Source organism: Bidens hawaiensis, unplaced genomic scaffold (assembly GCF_021521415.1).
Source record: "Bidens hawaiensis isolate Kalapana, Puna unplaced genomic scaffold, B.hawaiensis_p1.1 tig00018570_1, whole genome shotgun sequence".
NCBI classification, from domain to species: Eukaryota; Viridiplantae; Streptophyta; class Magnoliopsida; order Asterales; family Asteraceae; genus Bidens; species Bidens hawaiensis.
The window spans coordinates 136,591-152,535 of NW_027492812.1; the positions used below are offsets into that span (position 1 = coordinate 136,591).

A 15,945-nucleotide genomic window follows, 5' to 3' on the forward strand; every position below is an offset into this window, starting at 1 on the left:
CATGGACGATTAAATAACCATCTTGTGTATCATATTCAAAGTAATAGATATAATGTATTATGTTGTTTTTATGATATCCAATATAGTGTTTGGGATTGAGTTTGAAAAATGCTTATTGGTTTTTTTAAAAAGTCACTTTTAAAATCCAGGATTTGAGGCTTTTGAAAAACTGTTTTTAAACCCTTTCAAAAATCTAAAATAAGAAATATTTTTGTGATTGTTAAACACATTTTAATTTATTTGTTTTTTGAAAACACTAATAAGCCAATAAGTATTTTTTAAACTCAATCTCAAACATGCTCATAGTTTTTGAAAAGGACGCTCATATACATAATCGACCATATAAAAAGTGTATAGCATTATATGTAATCAGAAAAATATTTTATCTAGATATAAACTAGGGATAAAAAGTAATCGAGTATTATTTTGGGTTATAAATAATTAACTAAAAGTAAAATGTTTGTATAATTGTCAAATTATATTATTGTAATATAATCAAAGAGATGTCGGTTTGAACATAACAGGTTTTTAGGCTGTGCAAAATGGTCTCATTAAGTGAGTGAAAATGGACATCACCAACACGTAGACATATGAGGCTTCATTTTTTATACTCATTAAGGTGTGTAATTGTCTCATATAGATAATGTTTTGATTAAATAAAAGAATAACAATTAAAGAAAAGATAATGATGTGGTTGCTTGTGGATTGACTCAAAAAATTAAATAAAAAAATGTATGCGAGGCTAACGTCGTGAAGGCCTTCATCGGAGAAAGGACAACACCCCCTTCACATGACGCAGGGGCGATGTGATGAGCGTGATAGGAGATGATGCATAAGGAGTGTGAGCCCATTACACATAGCCTCATTCACGACTGCATCTAAGATTACTTTTACATACAAACGATTCAACTAGCTCATCCCATTTATCGTTACGATTGTTGCTAATTAACATTTCATATTCCTCTAACTTTGAACAACTACAACATCATACTTTTAACTTTCATAACACAACACTACAATATAACACGCCAAATGTTTGAATATCATATCTACTCAGTTACACCGAATCACCTCGGATTACAAACCACTCACTCATCGCATTACGGAGGGCCTAAGCGTATCGTATCACTCGTCGGAAGCAATTGACCTCCGAGTCCAAGACAAGACGAAACCGGTAACTATTAACTTTTCTAAAAAGAAACCCACAACCACCATCCCTAATTGTTCCCAACCACCAACCGCCACCGTCCACCACCACCACCACCACAGACGGCGCCGCCGGCGATGAAGCACTTAGCCACCACGGCGGTTCAATATCCATCGTCGGTATCTCCACCCAACACCTCTATCACCTTTAAATCACCTCCCAGGTACACACACACTCTCACCCCCAATTTAATATTAACAAATTTAAAACCCTAGGTTTTGACATATTAACAAATGAATTGAAGGTATAAGCATTTATCAAAGACACATGAAGAAGCAGCTTCCAGCCTTGTAATTAGCACCCTGCACCCATACCCAACACCCGATCATGTCCGCTTATCGTCGTTTTACGGTCTCCCTCTTCCGCATTGGCTCGTTGAACTCACCGCCCGCGAAGCGCCGCCGCTTGCCGACGGGCTCAAGTTCGAGTTACACACACTTCCCGTAAGAAAAAAAGCTCGCGATTCGCTTGAAATCTGCTCGTTTTTTTTTTTGGGAATTTAATTTTTCATTTATTAAAAGATAGTGTTTACATAGATACAGACGAACAAACGGGCAACAAGCTGCACCGCTAGCTTTTTTTGGATAGCAAAATTAAGTCGTTTAAAAATAACATTCATAAATTAGGGGTCGTACATTACTACGCATGACCCATTAACAAGACTAAGTATAGCCTCTGGCGCCGGGAAACCAAAAGTATTAAATGTGAAGGGTATAAACAAACCAGCCAGGTCAGTTCGGCTCGTGGCTGGCTTGTTGGCTCGTTTATAACTAAAGCCCAGATTTTTAATATATATATAAAGTATAACTCAAAGTTATAACCCAAATTTTAATATAGCTAAATTATGAATTTTTGTAGAAGTTCTGCATTATGTATATGTTACAAATATTATTTTTAGTTTTTATATTACCTAAAAAAATACAATTTTTTTTTAAAAAAATCTTAAAAATGTAGAATAAACGAGCGATGAATCTGCTCGGTTTGTAAACGAACAAGCCCGAGCCCACTCTGGCTCGGCTCATTTACGGCCCAAACTCGAACTTGGAATTTCTACAAACTCAAATTCTTACTACTTTTGCAAATGCATTTGATTTAAAATAGGTGGATGCAAAGGCAGTAGCAGATGGAGATACTGTAACAGTCTATGTTAGTGCATCGGATGCTCGGGAGTCATCACGCGTTCCCCAAAATGTACAAATGGCTGCAGTTGAATGTAACAAAGCACGGGCCGAAAGGAACTATACCAAAGCAGATGCATTGCAAAAACAACTCACACATGCGGGCTATCGGTATTTACTCGTATTTGTAATTTTGTTTGATATTATAGGTTTTAAACTCTTTTTGAATAATATTATTTGTGGACTCACAGGGTAGTGCATATCGATAATCAGGATATTCTAGCACGAAAATACCGAATTAGACTAAGGTATCTTAAATATAGTTTTGAAATAGACTTTATTTAAAAAAAAATACATGAATTAATAAATTCATTTATAGAATTAAAAGGAATAATTTAAAATTTGCTAAATTTGGTGTAATATAAGTGAATATAAACAGGGGAATAGATGCGGCCGAACTTTCAATGCCTTACGGAAAAGAGGCTAAGGATGAGCTCGTGAAGATAATCGAAGGCAAGCGTCTGAAAATATTAATATATGGTGAAGATCGTTATGGCCGTTTTGTTGGAGATGTTTATTGTAATGGCATGTTTATGCAGGTAAGTCGCTGATGCCACATTATCATGTCCCTGCAAATGTAACACTAATATTTGTTAAACTTGTTTACATAGGAATTGTTGTTGAAGAAAGGACTTGCGTGGCACTACACGGATTACGACAAACGACCTGAGTTAGAGAAGGTTAGTGTCTTAGCGATTACTGACTTCATGACTGTGTTAATGATGATAATAGTTTATCTATTTATTTATTTATACTGTGTGAAAATGGTTGAATTGGTTTGATGATGTTAGTGGGAGAAAGATGCTCGGGCTAAGAGGGTCGGGTTATGGGAATCATCATATCCTGAAATGCCATGGGTATGGAGGAAGGATCAGCGCGAAAATAGACATTCACGTGCGCATGTTTAGTTGGCAAAGTGGGTCCATGTCTGTTGCTGATGTGGCGCGCTCGAGGTTTGTTGTCGCTCATGTTGTTTGTTGCTACATTTATTTACAAGGGTTTTAGTTGTTTCTTTGTTGCTAGTATTTATAGGTTATACACTTCTACCGCTGGTTTGAGGTTCATATTGTCAGTTTTGGCGGTTAAATACGGGTGCGTTATATTCATGAACCATCTTTATTGTTTTTGAAAGTTTAATATTTTAATGATTTGAAAAAAAAAAGCTGTTTAAACTGTCAAAACCTGATCTTCAAACCGGCTGCTTCAACCAACCCACCCAGCTCGGCAGGTTGGTTTGGCGTTTCCTAGCTCAGAATTTAAGATAAATCATATCAAACCGGATCGTGAACACCCCTAGAAGAAAAGCAATCACAAAATATAACGAGATCACGGCCGGCCCGTGGGCTAGCGAAATGAAATATGGCTTTAGGCCCACACTTAATTAAGGCCTCCAAATTAAAAAAAGAAAACATTATATATAGATATATATTTAATCGGCATAGTAGAAGCATAATAACTATTTGTCTAGTGGTAACCTTATGTGTTGCTTAGTTTTAGGTCCTTGGCTCGAGACTGGTTAGTAACAATTCTTTTTATTTTTTTATTTTGGTTTTAACACAAATACACAATTGTTTTAAAAGGGCTACAAAATCTCATTTCGATTTAGGCCTCCAACATCGTTGAGCTGGCACTGACCGAGATCATTAATAAAATTGCTTTAAATGTAATAAAGATTGACAAAGCTTGAGGATTTACAATGTTACTATCTAATATCCCCAACATGAATACAACAAAACAATAACTTACATACAAAACAGCTCTACATATCAATGTACATGCACAAAAACACCAACAAGCTCTAGCACTTGCAACCTCAAACTTCAAACCACAAATCATAATGGCAAAAAATATTTAAAAAAATCTTAAAATTTCTTAGCTTTCATCTCTTCGTATTCGCGATTGAACAGGTGGTTCGAGAGTCACACCATTATCACTTAAAGAATCTTCTTCTGCCATTGATAAATGCTTGTTCGGGTTCTGATAATCCTTCCTAACCCTTTCTCGAGGCAAGGGCGATATCGTAATTTCACTAGCTTCCGTCTCGTTTTTGTGATAAAACTTATTTTCAACAATATCATACGCGTTTCCCGTCCGGACTTCTTGAACGAGCGAACACCAACAACAACATAGCCACAACGCACAATCGGTAACTGCGGATTTACCACAACAGAAATCATATTGTGGCAAATTGAACCTTTTCCTCATTTGAATCCTCCAAAATCCACCATAAAGTAAACCAAATAGACAAAGAATCACCCCTGTTATCCCCAAGAGTTCTCTCATCGTCTCATTATCAATATTAATGGCAGCCAAATTAAATATCCAAAACGGCGCGAAACAGAATAACAGAAACGTTGCGATATGCACATACATGTTTCCAAAACCGAGCCTCTCCATATTCCACCCGAACACGCAACAACTACAAAACAATGATAGATATGCTAAGGAGATATCATCCCAAAAATCAAACACACCTCCACTCCATATTGGACTACTTATGCTAGTCCTCGAATCGTCTTTTAATGCAAACGAGAATCTCCGTTCAAACGGTTCCAGTATTTTTCGAGTCGACCCGGTACTACCCTATTTTTTTAGTTGGGATTCTTCATCAGAAGAACCAGTGTCATAGTCCTTCCCAAGAGGACTCATGACACTATACACACCAGCAATTGCAGGGGCGCCGATTGCTACAGTGACAGTCAGCGCCACTCCAATTGCTGGTCTCTCTAACCTCTTGTACCCAACGTTCAAACCACATAACGGATATTGCGCAAAACAATTAAGATGCAACAACAACACGACCGCCATCATATGCGCCCACTCATTCGGCTTGTAAGTCCCATTCTTACAATACAATTTCCTCAACTTCACAACATCTTCCGGTCTCCACCTCAAAAGCATCACAAGATGATAAATCCGGTGAGGGTGTTGGTACAAACACATGAGCGTAAACAACGCATTAAGAATCTGGTTGTTCACCTCAAACCACGGGTTCCTTTGCGATTTCCTAGGAAGCGCGTGGTTCAACATACCCGTCATCACAAGAAACAATATCGCCCCGGATATCGCAACACAAACAATCCATAACAATAGAACCATGTTCATTGGATTCTTGATCCATTCTCTAGCCATGCTTTTAAGTAACTCGTAATCGAATTTCTTACCCAAAACCCTACGGATACTTCTTCTAAACATACCGTTACTAATGCTGTTACTATTATTATTATTACTGCTACTGTTATTGTTACTGGTTGAAGGTATGGCACGTGAGAACTCCAACTCATCGTTCTCGCGTGTCAAACGTTCAAATTTTCCGTTATTTTCCATTAAAGAAATTGAAAAACGAATTTGAGATGGAGTTCATATTTTTTTGTTAATAATAATAGTAATAATAATAATAATAATAAGACATTTGATGGAGATATAAATGAAAACTTGTACGAAAGAATATAAGTGAGAGTTGAATAAAGGAACGAAGAACAAAAATATTGACTAGTTGATAAAGTGTTCATGGTGACGTCAGCTTCGAGAAGACAATATAAATTGTTGTTGCCAGGAAGTACGGTGGAACGACAACGTTTTGACGATGTTTTTGTTCCGTGCCCTTCGAGAAGACGATGACTAAGTGGCGGGCGGATGGAACAGTGACACACGTTGTTTTGTGTTTTGTTTTTTTATGTTGTTGGTCCTCTTAGATTGTTCTGTTGATAAATAGGACCTTGGAGTTATACATATGTGGCGTTATGTTTAAAATAACTGTTCACGTTATTATTTTAGCTTGTCCTGACAGGAAACCGAAAAGACCAAACCGAAATAGCTAAACCAAATAAACTGATGGTTTGGTTTTATGTTTATGTAAAAATAGAACTTTCAGTTGGGTTCTGGTTTTGCGTATAATTAAAACTGGAAAACCGAATCGAACTTATAGATTTCATTTTTTGTTGAATTAAAAAAAAAATTCAGGTTCAAATTCATTGTTTTTGACCAAGCTTTTTTTTTTTCACAAAATTTTCAGGCACAAATGATAAAACGGAGAAAACCGAAATCGAGCAGTTTTCAAAAACTTAAGTTTCAGAGTTTGTTTGGTTTTAACCCAAAACCAGCCCGAACAAATCCATGCTACCATGCATACTCCTAGCTTACTTAGTTACCAATTACCATTAGTTAATAAATTTTTTATTTTTACCGACAATTATCTTGGGACTCAAAACAATACCGTTTTAGATTAAACATTGACTCCCTCTCTTTTTTTATATTATTCCTTAACCCTTAGAATTGGACTCGTTTTTTCATTGAGCAAACGGTACGAAATAAATCAGATTGATTACACGGTAATATTTATAATTTAATATTGTTATGTGACTCACTTTCTTCATCTCTCGAAGGATATTCAAACATTTGATTTAGTCTGTCAAGGGATCTTAGAGGACTTGACTGCTCATAATACGACCCCAATTTCTTAGGATACACGGTACACCCAATATTATATTATAAATAGTTTATTAATAAATAGTATATTACAAATGGTTAATGTTTTAGAAAAAATTATCACCAATTTGTATAGGCACAAAGATTGTGTCATAGAGTTGGTGGTATGACAAGTCTTCAAATTGACATCACAAATTCAAAGGAACAAAAGCATTCTATTAGCAAGGCTGCAATGAGGCCTCACAAAAGGCAATAATTATGCAACCATGGATTAATAACAAATTAATTAAACATATTTGTTTAAAGAAATTAGAGAGTTAAGTAAGATCATCCTCCTCCATCTCCTTGGCCTTCAACAAGTCCTTCACTCTTAATAAAAGGGTTGTCTTCCATGCATCCTGTTTTTGACAAAATACATAAACTAATTATATCTGTTGTTTACAAGGCTTGTGTCAAGTCTAGGGGTGCAAATGAGTCGAGCCGCTCGTGAGCTACTCGAGATTGGCTTGCTAGAAGCTCGAGTTTAAAAATAAGCTCGTTTTATAAAGACAAGCTTGAGCTTGAGCTTTACTATTCGAGCTCGAGTGCCTAAACAGGGCCATATTCATAATATACCTTTCACTTAATGTATTAAACGTATACTTGTATAATACTAATTATTATTATTAAAATTAGGATAAAGTAATAATATACAATATGCTATATGTAAAATCTATAATTATTATAACTTTAGAAAATGCATATAGAAACCAAAATGTATGTAAATTAAATAATAAAACAATTGTTAAATAATAAACGAGTCGTGCTCGATTTTGAAAAACTATTCATGAGCCGAGCTCAGGCTTTAGAAATAGCGTTTGAAACGAGCCACCTCGAGCTCACTTAAGTTAAATGAGCCAAGCTCGAGCTTAAACAAGCTCAGGCTGGGCTTGTTTACACAAGTCTAGAATTTGAGCTCTTCGAATTGCCATTACCTAAGAGGAAAACATTAGTTTTTGCGAGAAAAAAAACGTGAATTTAAACGGAGGAACATCATTGTTTAATTGAACACATAGATTTTTACATTCTATAAGAAAAAGAATTAATCCTTTATGTAAAAAAGATACTTACCAGTTTAGTCATGCTATCGAATTCCTTAATCGCATCAGTAAACTTCGTAACATCTTCCTCTTCAATCGAAGCAGTCAAATCCTACCAAATATTAACATAATTCAGACATAAAACCATTATCAATATCACCAAAATACAACATACCGCCAACAATTTATATTCGCGCGTTCCTGCAAAAGTCGGATCCAAATCCTACAAAAACAAGCACATATTCAGATCATATCTCTAAACATAAAAATGCATCTAACCCGCGACCTGATATTTTTCCAACGCGTTTGTAATGGCCACGTCATCACCTTTACAAAGCTGGCAAATGCCAGCATTGAGTAGATGCCCTCTAACTCCAAATTTAAGCAGATTATTACTGAGTGCCTGCTTTGCTATATCTTCAAATATTTCAATTGCCTTCTGATACCTGAAACACACATTTTGGATATAATTAGTTATTTCAACACATAACATTAAAGGGTGTTTTAGTACTATGCATACTGTCGCATCTCAGCAACATGTTCTGCAATTTTGAGCCTGCATTGATTTGCATTACTGATGGATTCTTCTCCTTGATAAAGATCAGCCGCTTTATCATAATAAACCATAGCTTTCTCGAGGTTTTGTTCCTGTTCATATAACTCGGCTATTTCCTGCATAAAACAAAGTCAAAGTTCGGTCCACTTATAGTCTGTTATTCTTAAGATTTGTTTCAAGGTCTTATGCAATATAGTACCTTACAGAACTTTGCAGACATGCTTAACCTCCCGATTTCCATTAATAAATCTACTGCTTGCTCGAGGCGAGAAATGCACTCTGCATAGTATAAAGACAATATCAAGATAAACTTTTTTTTTAAATAAACGGTGATTGAAAAACATGATACTTTTTACATGGTAACTTAGAGGGAGAAACGAGAGATATCATGTGATTGCGTAAATCTTCAGAGAAATCAAATAAAGTACGCTATAAATACAAATACTGAACCATAAAACGTTGGTTTAAAATGCGGTCCTGTCAATTTTCATTACACACACAAACACAATAGGATTTGTGGAATACTTTGCCTCGATTCTTTTCTGATTTATCGAGTTGAAAAAGGCGCATGCAGGAATATACCAATTAAAGTAAACTTGAACATTGAGCATACAAACCTAGACGGGTCGTTGGCTATGCTTACCGTCGATTTTTCGAATGCCTTTAACCTTGTGGATAGAACTGCTCTTTTAAATGAGGTAAGGAAAATGTGTCCATCCATCTCTGCTTGGGTTGATTTTTTATACGGGCAACCAGCTAGGCTTTATGTGGGAAATGATAATATTTGGTCTTCCACAGGGGTTCAGCAAGGGGATCCCTTAGGGCCTCTCCTGTTTGCCCTTGTTTTACACCCCCTTGTCCACCGGATCAGAGATCGCTGTAAGCTTCTTTTTCACGCCTGGTACCTGGATGATGGGACCCTTATTGGAGACGCTACTCAGGTTGCCAAGGCTTTAGACATCATCAGAGTGGAGGGCCCCTCTTTGGGCCTCCTTCTCAACATAAAAAAAACTGAAGTTTTTTGGCCTACATGTGATGGGGCGAAGACTCAAGAGGGTTTATTTCCGCGGGAGATTGGTAGGCCGGTGCATGGTGTGAAACTTTTGGGTGGTGCTGTCAGTAGAAACGAGGAGTTTATTAGTGGCTTGGCCCTCAAAAGAGCAAAACGTGCGGTTGAGCTGATGGAATGCCTCAAAGGCCTTCGTGACCCTCAAAGTGAACTCCTCTTGCTTCGTTCGTGTATGGGGGTCGCTAAACTACTGTTTGGGCTTAGGACGTGTCAGCCTTCCTATGTCGGAGGAGCCGTCTCTGTTTTTGACACGGGTCTTCGGAAAGCGATCGAGGACATTGTTGTTTGTGGTGGTGCCTTTTTTGGGGACCTCCAATGGAGGTAAGCTTCCCTCCCAACCCGTTTTGGGGGTCTTGGGATTTGCTCGGCCGAGGATGCCTCTTCCTACGCTTTTGTGGCTTCAAGGGCCCAATCTTGGGTTCTTCAAGACCACATCCTACGGGAGTGTGGGGTGGGTTGTTTGACTCTGATTATAGGGGTGCGTTGGATACCCTGCATAATTCTCTTCCTGATCTTGATCTTGGCGGTTTCGACTTTAAAGACACCGCCCCTCCTAAAGCCCAGAAAATTTTGGCGAATGCCTTATATGGTGAAATCGTCAAGACAGTTGAAGAGAAGTTCGCTTTGTCCCCGCGACAGCGAGCCGTGTTTGAGTGTTTACGTGCCCCTCACGCTCTGGATTTCCTGTCAGTTGTTCCCATTGAAGGTTTAGGGCAATGTATGTCGCCAGTGGAATATCGGGCCATCCTCAAATACCGGTTGATGGTACCCCTTTTCCCGGTGGATGACCCGTGTCCCGTATGCCGAAAGGCTTGTTTGGATTCTTTTGGGGAGCATGCAGTCCATTGCAAAGAATTACCAGGCTTTAAATATCGACATGATCTAGTTCGAGATGTGCTTTACGACGTCCTTAAGCGGGCCGGGATCTCGGCAAAAAAGGAAGCCCCGGTGAACTTCTTAACCGACCCTTTAGATAGGAGATCAACCCTACGACCCGCTGACATTCTTGTTTTTGGATGGGAAAAAGGGAAGCACGCGTGCGTTGATTTGACAGGTGTGTCCCCCCTCGTTGGGCTACGGGACCATGGGTTTGTGGTGGGTCATGCGATAAACAAGGCAGAGGCGGGTAAAGTAGCTAAGCACGAGAAAGCTTGCCTTGAGAATCAGCACGTGTTCATACCGTTTGCTTTTGACACCTTTGGCGCTCTCGGCCCTGACGCGGTTCAGTTCCTTAAGCGGGTTCAGCAGGTGGTCAGCAGTAACTCCGCCCATGCTAAAGGGAACGTTGTGTTTAGTAGGGTAGGGTTTGCTATTCAGAAGGGGGTAGCGGCGCAGCTTGTTGCCCGTCTATCTGCCGTTAGTCTGTAATTGTCCCGGTGTAAACATCAATAATATTAATAAAAAACTAATATGAAACCTAGACTAAATTGTAATGTTCCGGATAAATTTAAATGAATATGCACGACTGAACGTTAACAAACATAAATGAATGTAAAAGAACGTTCATGAACCTAAAAGAAACAAACCGAGACATGTCTTCATGTTCATTCATTTAACTAAATGAACAAAAAGTTTTGTTATGTTCATTCGTTTATAAACAAACAAACATAAACTAATTTTCGAGAAACTTGAACGGTAAAGAAACTGTTTATCCGTATAAATTGTAACAAAATAATGTATGGAAGTAAAAAAGATGGACACCTGTAGTGTGTGTTTTCTTATAACAATGGCCTGCATCAGCATAAGCATTTGCAGCTTCCTGTTTGCTATCCAACTGCAAACAAAAACATATTATAATTACAAGATTTTAGCAGTCCATGAGTCCATGACCATGAAGTCGCATTAATGACAGAACCAGAACCTCTCAGTCGGAGGGTCGACATATATTTTCTTTTTAACATAGTACGAAAACTCGTATTTTCCTTTAAAAAACTAGTTGCATTTTCCTCCTAACATTATGTAGTGTAAAAATTCATATTATCATCTAAAAATCGCGTTTTTCTCCATTAGAATCAATGTTTTTTATTTTAAAAAATAGATATATACTGGTTTTTATTAATCTCAACTATTATTTTTTGGTCACTACCGGTCCCAACTAATGAATTGGCTACTAACGGTCCCAACTTTTAACGTATTTATTCCTAATGATCTGCGACTAACAGAATACTAACGCCGTTAGTTTCAGATCATCGGAAAAACGTTTTTGGCCGGAAAAGTCAAATTTGTTGCCGGAAAACACCACCTAAACACCGCAATCACCACTAATTGACTCACCGCCAACCAACTACCACCACTTGAGCACCATCAACGATGGTTCTAGGGTTTCCATCGACCTCAATAATTGGGGCTTCTGCTAGAAAAAGGTTCCTAAAGGTCCAATACAAAATTACCAAGATGTTTGGACAGGAATGTTGAGTTTTCGGGAAAAAATTGAGTTTTCCGGCAACATGAAACCAACGACGTTAGGATTCTGTTAGTCGCAGACCGTTAGAAACAAATACGTTAAAAGTTGGGACCAGCAACAGCCAGCTCGTTAGTTGGGACCGTTAGTGACCAAAAGACGATAGTTAAGATTAATAAAAACCAATATACCAAAAAAATAAAATTAATGCTTTTTACATAGCAAACTTTGACCAGTTGCAATTGCTAATGTGAATAATTTACCTTCAAATAGCATTCAGCCAATTTCACATATACAGCCCCAGCTTGATCCCCTGCAAAAACGCAAAAATTATGAACAAATACATCGATTCTAATGCGGTTTCCAAATTGTTCGTAATATCTATTGATTTTTGTTAGGATCGGGTTGCAAACACACACACAAACAAACTAAGAAAAGTAATAACACATGTGGTTCAGTTTAAGCTGGCCTATGTCCATGACGAGAGAATTACAAGCACAGTGATCGGGCGGGCCCTAAGAAGGAGATATAGGGTCCGGTCCAAAACCTCCAATGTATTCAATCTTTATTATAATTTCTATTACGTGGTGCAATCATAAATCAATCAAAAAAATATACAAAACAGAAAACGCTCGTCACAAACGCACCAACGCGTCAACATCATGACACCATACAAATCCTAACAAACACGCATAACGCCCTAGCATTATAACATTTACATCAAAATAAAAATAAAAATCATAACATAATATATTAGATCCGTGACAATTATCATGACTTACATGATTTGCCGATTTTATAAAAATTGCCCGCTTTTTCTAATAAATCGGCGGCGTCTTCATGTTTATTACCAAAGAAGTTCCAGTCGGTAAGCTTCTTATCTGCTTGCTTCTCTAATTCTTCACCTTTTGCGATTTGATCCGACATTCTGTTATTTTTGTTCTTTTGTTTTTTCCCGGGAAGAAGACGCAGAATAAAAAAAAACGTAAAATATTATTTTGATTTGTCAAACTCAAAACTAGTCGTTCGATATTTGCGTTGTATCCATATATTATTTTATTTTTTCCTATAAGACTTTACAATACAGGTTGGTTTGTTTGTTTATTTTAATAACCTGTCTTATGTGAGTAACATTTATATATGTCAGGTAACGTTATACCCCATAAGTGATAGGGCACAGCTATAAGTCAGGTAATGTCATATATAAAAATCGTCTGTGTAGTGTGTATAAAACATATAATCTATGTGAGTAGCATTTATATATGTCAATCATTTTGATAAGTAACATTTATTGTTGTTTAAGAAACCTCGACGATGAATAATGATTAGGCGCGTCCTATATGGCCGACTGACTAAAAGATTGAATGGTATTGAAGTAATTTTTCTATGGCATAGTCAATGGCGAAGCTTCTTTAGGGTAAGGGATGGTCCTAGCCCCCTTGTTTTTCTGCCCAGTAGTATAAATTTGCCCGTTTTTCGTCAGTAAATTATTATACGTAGTGTAAATTTACCCTTTTTCAACTGAAAATTGAGCCCGGCCCCCCTCGCTTACGATTTTTCCAATACATTTTGGTCCGCCCCCCTCGACACTCTCGTCCAAGATTCGCCACTGGATATAGTAATGGTATTATTTAAGAGTTTTACAATGACAAGCGGTAACAATCATGAAGATTTTCTATACACGTGAGGATTATCATATTTGTTGTTATCTTATAGTTTTTTTTTTGTTTTTTTTTTGGCATTTACATATTTCTCATTCATAAACTTTGAAATTACATATTTCTCCAAACCATGCTTAAAAAGCATTTTACATTTTGCATTAAAAACTTGTATTTTAGAGAAACATGTAATTTCCTTTGTTTAGGAAGGGAAAATATATAAAAATCCCTCCCTTTTTTTTAATATTATTATACGTCAACTTTAGCATCTATTAAGGCTGGTTATCAACATCAGAAGTTGAAATAAAACAAATTATAAAAAGTAATAAAGCAACCAAAAAAAGACATTAGAATTTTTTGATAGTTTCTAGGGGTGGTTAGCGCAATTTCATATTTTCAAGAGTCTCATGATTTTCTAATATTTTTGGCTTTTTGCATGTTTGTTTATCTTCTAGGTTGGTTTAGGACTCTTTTATGTGTGTTGTTTCTTTGATTCAAGAATAAGTTAAAATATAAATTAATAGATTGGTTGAATGGGTGCAATTTTGAGCTCATGTAATTTGTGTTCTCTTTTTTTTGTTTTTTTAGTTTCTCTCCAAGGTGTGGAGGTTGCTTGTTGTTGGTGACTTGGTGTTCTTGATGTTTGATTGGCATTGACTGTTTATAAAAGTTCACGGTAAAAAGAAAAGGACTTTTTTATGTGTGAACATTTGTGATAACCAACTATTATCTAATTAAACCTCTATTCATGGTGATTCTTAACATTTTTAAGTTTTTATGATGCTATATTGACAATGAGCAGTCTTGTGATTGTGGCTACGAAAGCTGAGACAAACGAAACTATATATGCAAAAATGTTTACGCTATTGACTTTAAGCTCAAAATATATGAAGGATCACTCATTAGTTCATATGATACGCCCAACAATCCTGAGGTGCTGAAGTAAACAGAGGCAGACCTAGGTAAGCTTATAAATAGGCGGGGGCTAGCCGCCCGTCTTATTTTTTTTATTGTTATTTGTATACGAAAATCTTGACCGCCCTCTTATAATTAGATTTATATGGATCTTTCAAATATACAAAGCATTTTTATATATTAACTTTTATACTTTTTTTAACGACTAAATGTTATACTTTACATAAATTGAACAATTGACCTTCTATTCTACACAATTAACTTTTATAATTACATCTAACTATAAATATATTGTGAATAATTTATTTAGGAAAATGGTTATTTAAATGAAAAAAGTTTCTCTCTTTTATTTGTTATTCTTTTTTATATTTTGTAACTTACCATTTTTTTACTTATATTTAAAAACAACCATTAATACTTGCATAATTGAAAATCATATCTTACACTTATATATAGAAAACTACTATCACATATGAGCGTCTAGTTGGCACAATACGTAAATACAATACCTTTTTAAGAACTCTTGAGAGTTTATTTATGGTAGCACTTTGTCATAAAAGCGAAGATTTTTATTTTATAAAAACATGTGTTTTCTAATGGATAATGTATGTAACTTTTAAAGGCATTAGCATATTAAAACTACGATCCCGTTTACAACAATTTGAATAACAAGGTTAAATAATGAAAACGACGTTAACCTTTACAAAAGTCCATAACTTATTTTTATAGAATATATATATATGGTCATAATATATTTTGAAATTGCTGTCTACTAAAAAAACTTAAGAAAATTTTTGTTATATGATATTTTTTGTTAAAGTTAAAATAAATAAAGCAAGAATGCATATGCATGATACATACTTTGATAACCGTCAGCTTACATTACTTTTATTAGAATTTAGAAAGAAAATAAAAAGTAAACATTTAAATTGTGTTAAAGCATCCAGCTCGAAGTAAATTTTCAATTATTTGGGATTAAATTTGTAGGATTTAAAAAAAATGTCAAAAGAGTATTGCTAGGGAACTTATTTATCAAAAATGTGTTGGCTTAAAATATTTACTGTGTAACAAATTACATGCAAATAACTGTAAATTAAGTAAAATCTTAGTTGTCCTTTCTTTTTTTTATCTCAAGAGAAACGGGATATGATTTTGCTTAGGTTCAAGAATCAAAACCATATGAATCTATTTATATATATTCCATAAATAAAATTTATAAGATCTTAATCTATCAATATACATGTGATTCAATTAAAATTATTAAAAAAAGTTTCATATAATCAACGACAAATAATGAATTTGTAACACACAATGATTGGATAAAAAATAAAATTAGAAAAAAAAAATAATTTAATTATCTCTGTTCACCTTTTTATAGTCTGTTTATAAATCATTAATAATTAAAATTATCTTTATTTATTAGATTGGATTTAAATATACTAAGATCAGTCCTC

The 15,945-nt window shown here is 35.8% G+C and overlaps 5 protein-coding genes across 5 annotated transcripts; 2 read left to right on the forward strand and 3 right to left on the reverse strand.

Annotated features, from left to right (window-relative positions):
• Positions 1-1,284: 1,284 nt before the first annotated feature.
• Positions 1,285-3,338, forward strand: LOC143556415 (putative 38.1 kDa protein). The gene is made up of 7 exons (XM_077045740.1): positions 1,285-1,370; positions 1,452-1,650; positions 2,309-2,496; positions 2,577-2,633; positions 2,765-2,924; positions 2,997-3,065; positions 3,177-3,338. The coding sequence occupies exons 1-7, from the start codon at positions 1,285-1,287 to the stop codon at positions 3,291-3,293; spliced, it is 876 nt and encodes a 291-aa protein (XP_076901855.1). The 3' UTR covers positions 3,294-3,338.
• Positions 3,339-4,207: 869 nt separating this feature from the next.
• LOC143556408 (uncharacterized) lies at positions 4,208-5,714 on the reverse strand. Its single transcript, XM_077045735.1, has one exon. It carries the CDS (start codon positions 5,710-5,712, stop codon positions 4,969-4,971), a length of 744 nt encoding a protein of 247 aa, XP_076901850.1. The 5' UTR covers positions 5,713-5,714; the 3' UTR covers positions 4,208-4,968.
• Positions 4,258-4,782, reverse strand: LOC143556416 (uncharacterized). The gene has a single exon (XM_077045741.1). It carries the CDS (start codon positions 4,780-4,782, stop codon positions 4,258-4,260), a length of 525 nt encoding a protein of 174 aa, XP_076901856.1.
• Positions 5,715-6,990: 1,276 nt separating the features above from the next.
• LOC143556402 (alpha-soluble NSF attachment protein-like) lies at positions 6,991-8,724 on the reverse strand. Its single transcript, XM_077045729.1, has 6 exons — positions 8,648-8,724; positions 8,413-8,564; positions 8,179-8,338; positions 8,068-8,115; positions 7,924-8,004; positions 6,991-7,211 (listed from the first exon to the last, which is right to left on the reverse strand). The coding sequence occupies exons 1-6, from the start codon at positions 8,687-8,689 to the stop codon at positions 7,131-7,133; spliced, it is 564 nt and encodes a 187-aa protein (XP_076901844.1). The 5' UTR covers positions 8,690-8,724; the 3' UTR covers positions 6,991-7,130.
• A 431-nt stretch (positions 8,725-9,155) lies between these two features.
• On the forward strand, positions 9,156-10,885 carry LOC143556417 (uncharacterized). The gene is made up of 2 exons (XM_077045742.1): positions 9,156-9,838; positions 9,994-10,885. Exons 1-2 carry the CDS (start codon positions 9,156-9,158, stop codon positions 10,883-10,885), a joined length of 1,575 nt encoding a protein of 524 aa, XP_076901857.1.
• The last annotated feature ends 5,060 nt before the right edge of the window (positions 10,886-15,945 follow it).

Bases quoted from the DNA above. Each gene is read 5' to 3' on its own strand.
- LOC143556402 (XM_077045729.1), bottom strand. From the start codon at position 8,689: ATGGAAATCGGGAGGTTAAGCATGTCTGCAAAGTTCTGTAAG. The intron at 8,116-8,178 runs GTCGCGGGTTAG...TTGTTTTTGTAG, and splicing joins ACGCGTTGGAAAAATATCAG to GATTTGGATCCGACTTTTGC. The intron at 8,005-8,067 runs GTATGTTGTATT...AATATTTGGTAG, and splicing joins GCGAATATAAATTGTTGGCG to GATTTGACTGCTTCGATTGA.
- LOC143556416 (XM_077045741.1), bottom strand. From the start codon at position 4,782: ATGGAGAGGCTCGGTTTTGGAAACATGTATGTGCATATCGCAACGTTT.
- LOC143556417 (XM_077045742.1), top strand. From the start codon at position 9,156: ATGTGTCCATCCATCTCTGCTTGGGTTGATTTTTTATACGGGCAACCA. The intron at 9,839-9,993 runs GTAAGCTTCCCT...CTCTGATTATAG, and splicing joins TTTGGGGACCTCCAATGGAG to GGGTGCGTTGGATACCCTGC.
- LOC143556415 (XM_077045740.1), top strand. From the start codon at position 1,285: ATGAAGCACTTAGCCACCACGGCGGTTCAATATCCATCGTCGGTATCT. The intron at 1,651-2,308 runs GTAAGAAAAAAA...GATTTAAAATAG, and splicing joins TCGAGTTACACACACTTCCC to GTGGATGCAAAGGCAGTAGC. The intron at 2,497-2,576 runs GTATTTACTCGT...GTGGACTCACAG, and splicing joins CTCACACATGCGGGCTATCG to GGTAGTGCATATCGATAATC.
- LOC143556408 (XM_077045735.1), bottom strand. From the start codon at position 5,712: ATGGAAAATAACGGAAAATTTGAACGTTTGACACGCGAGAACGATGAG.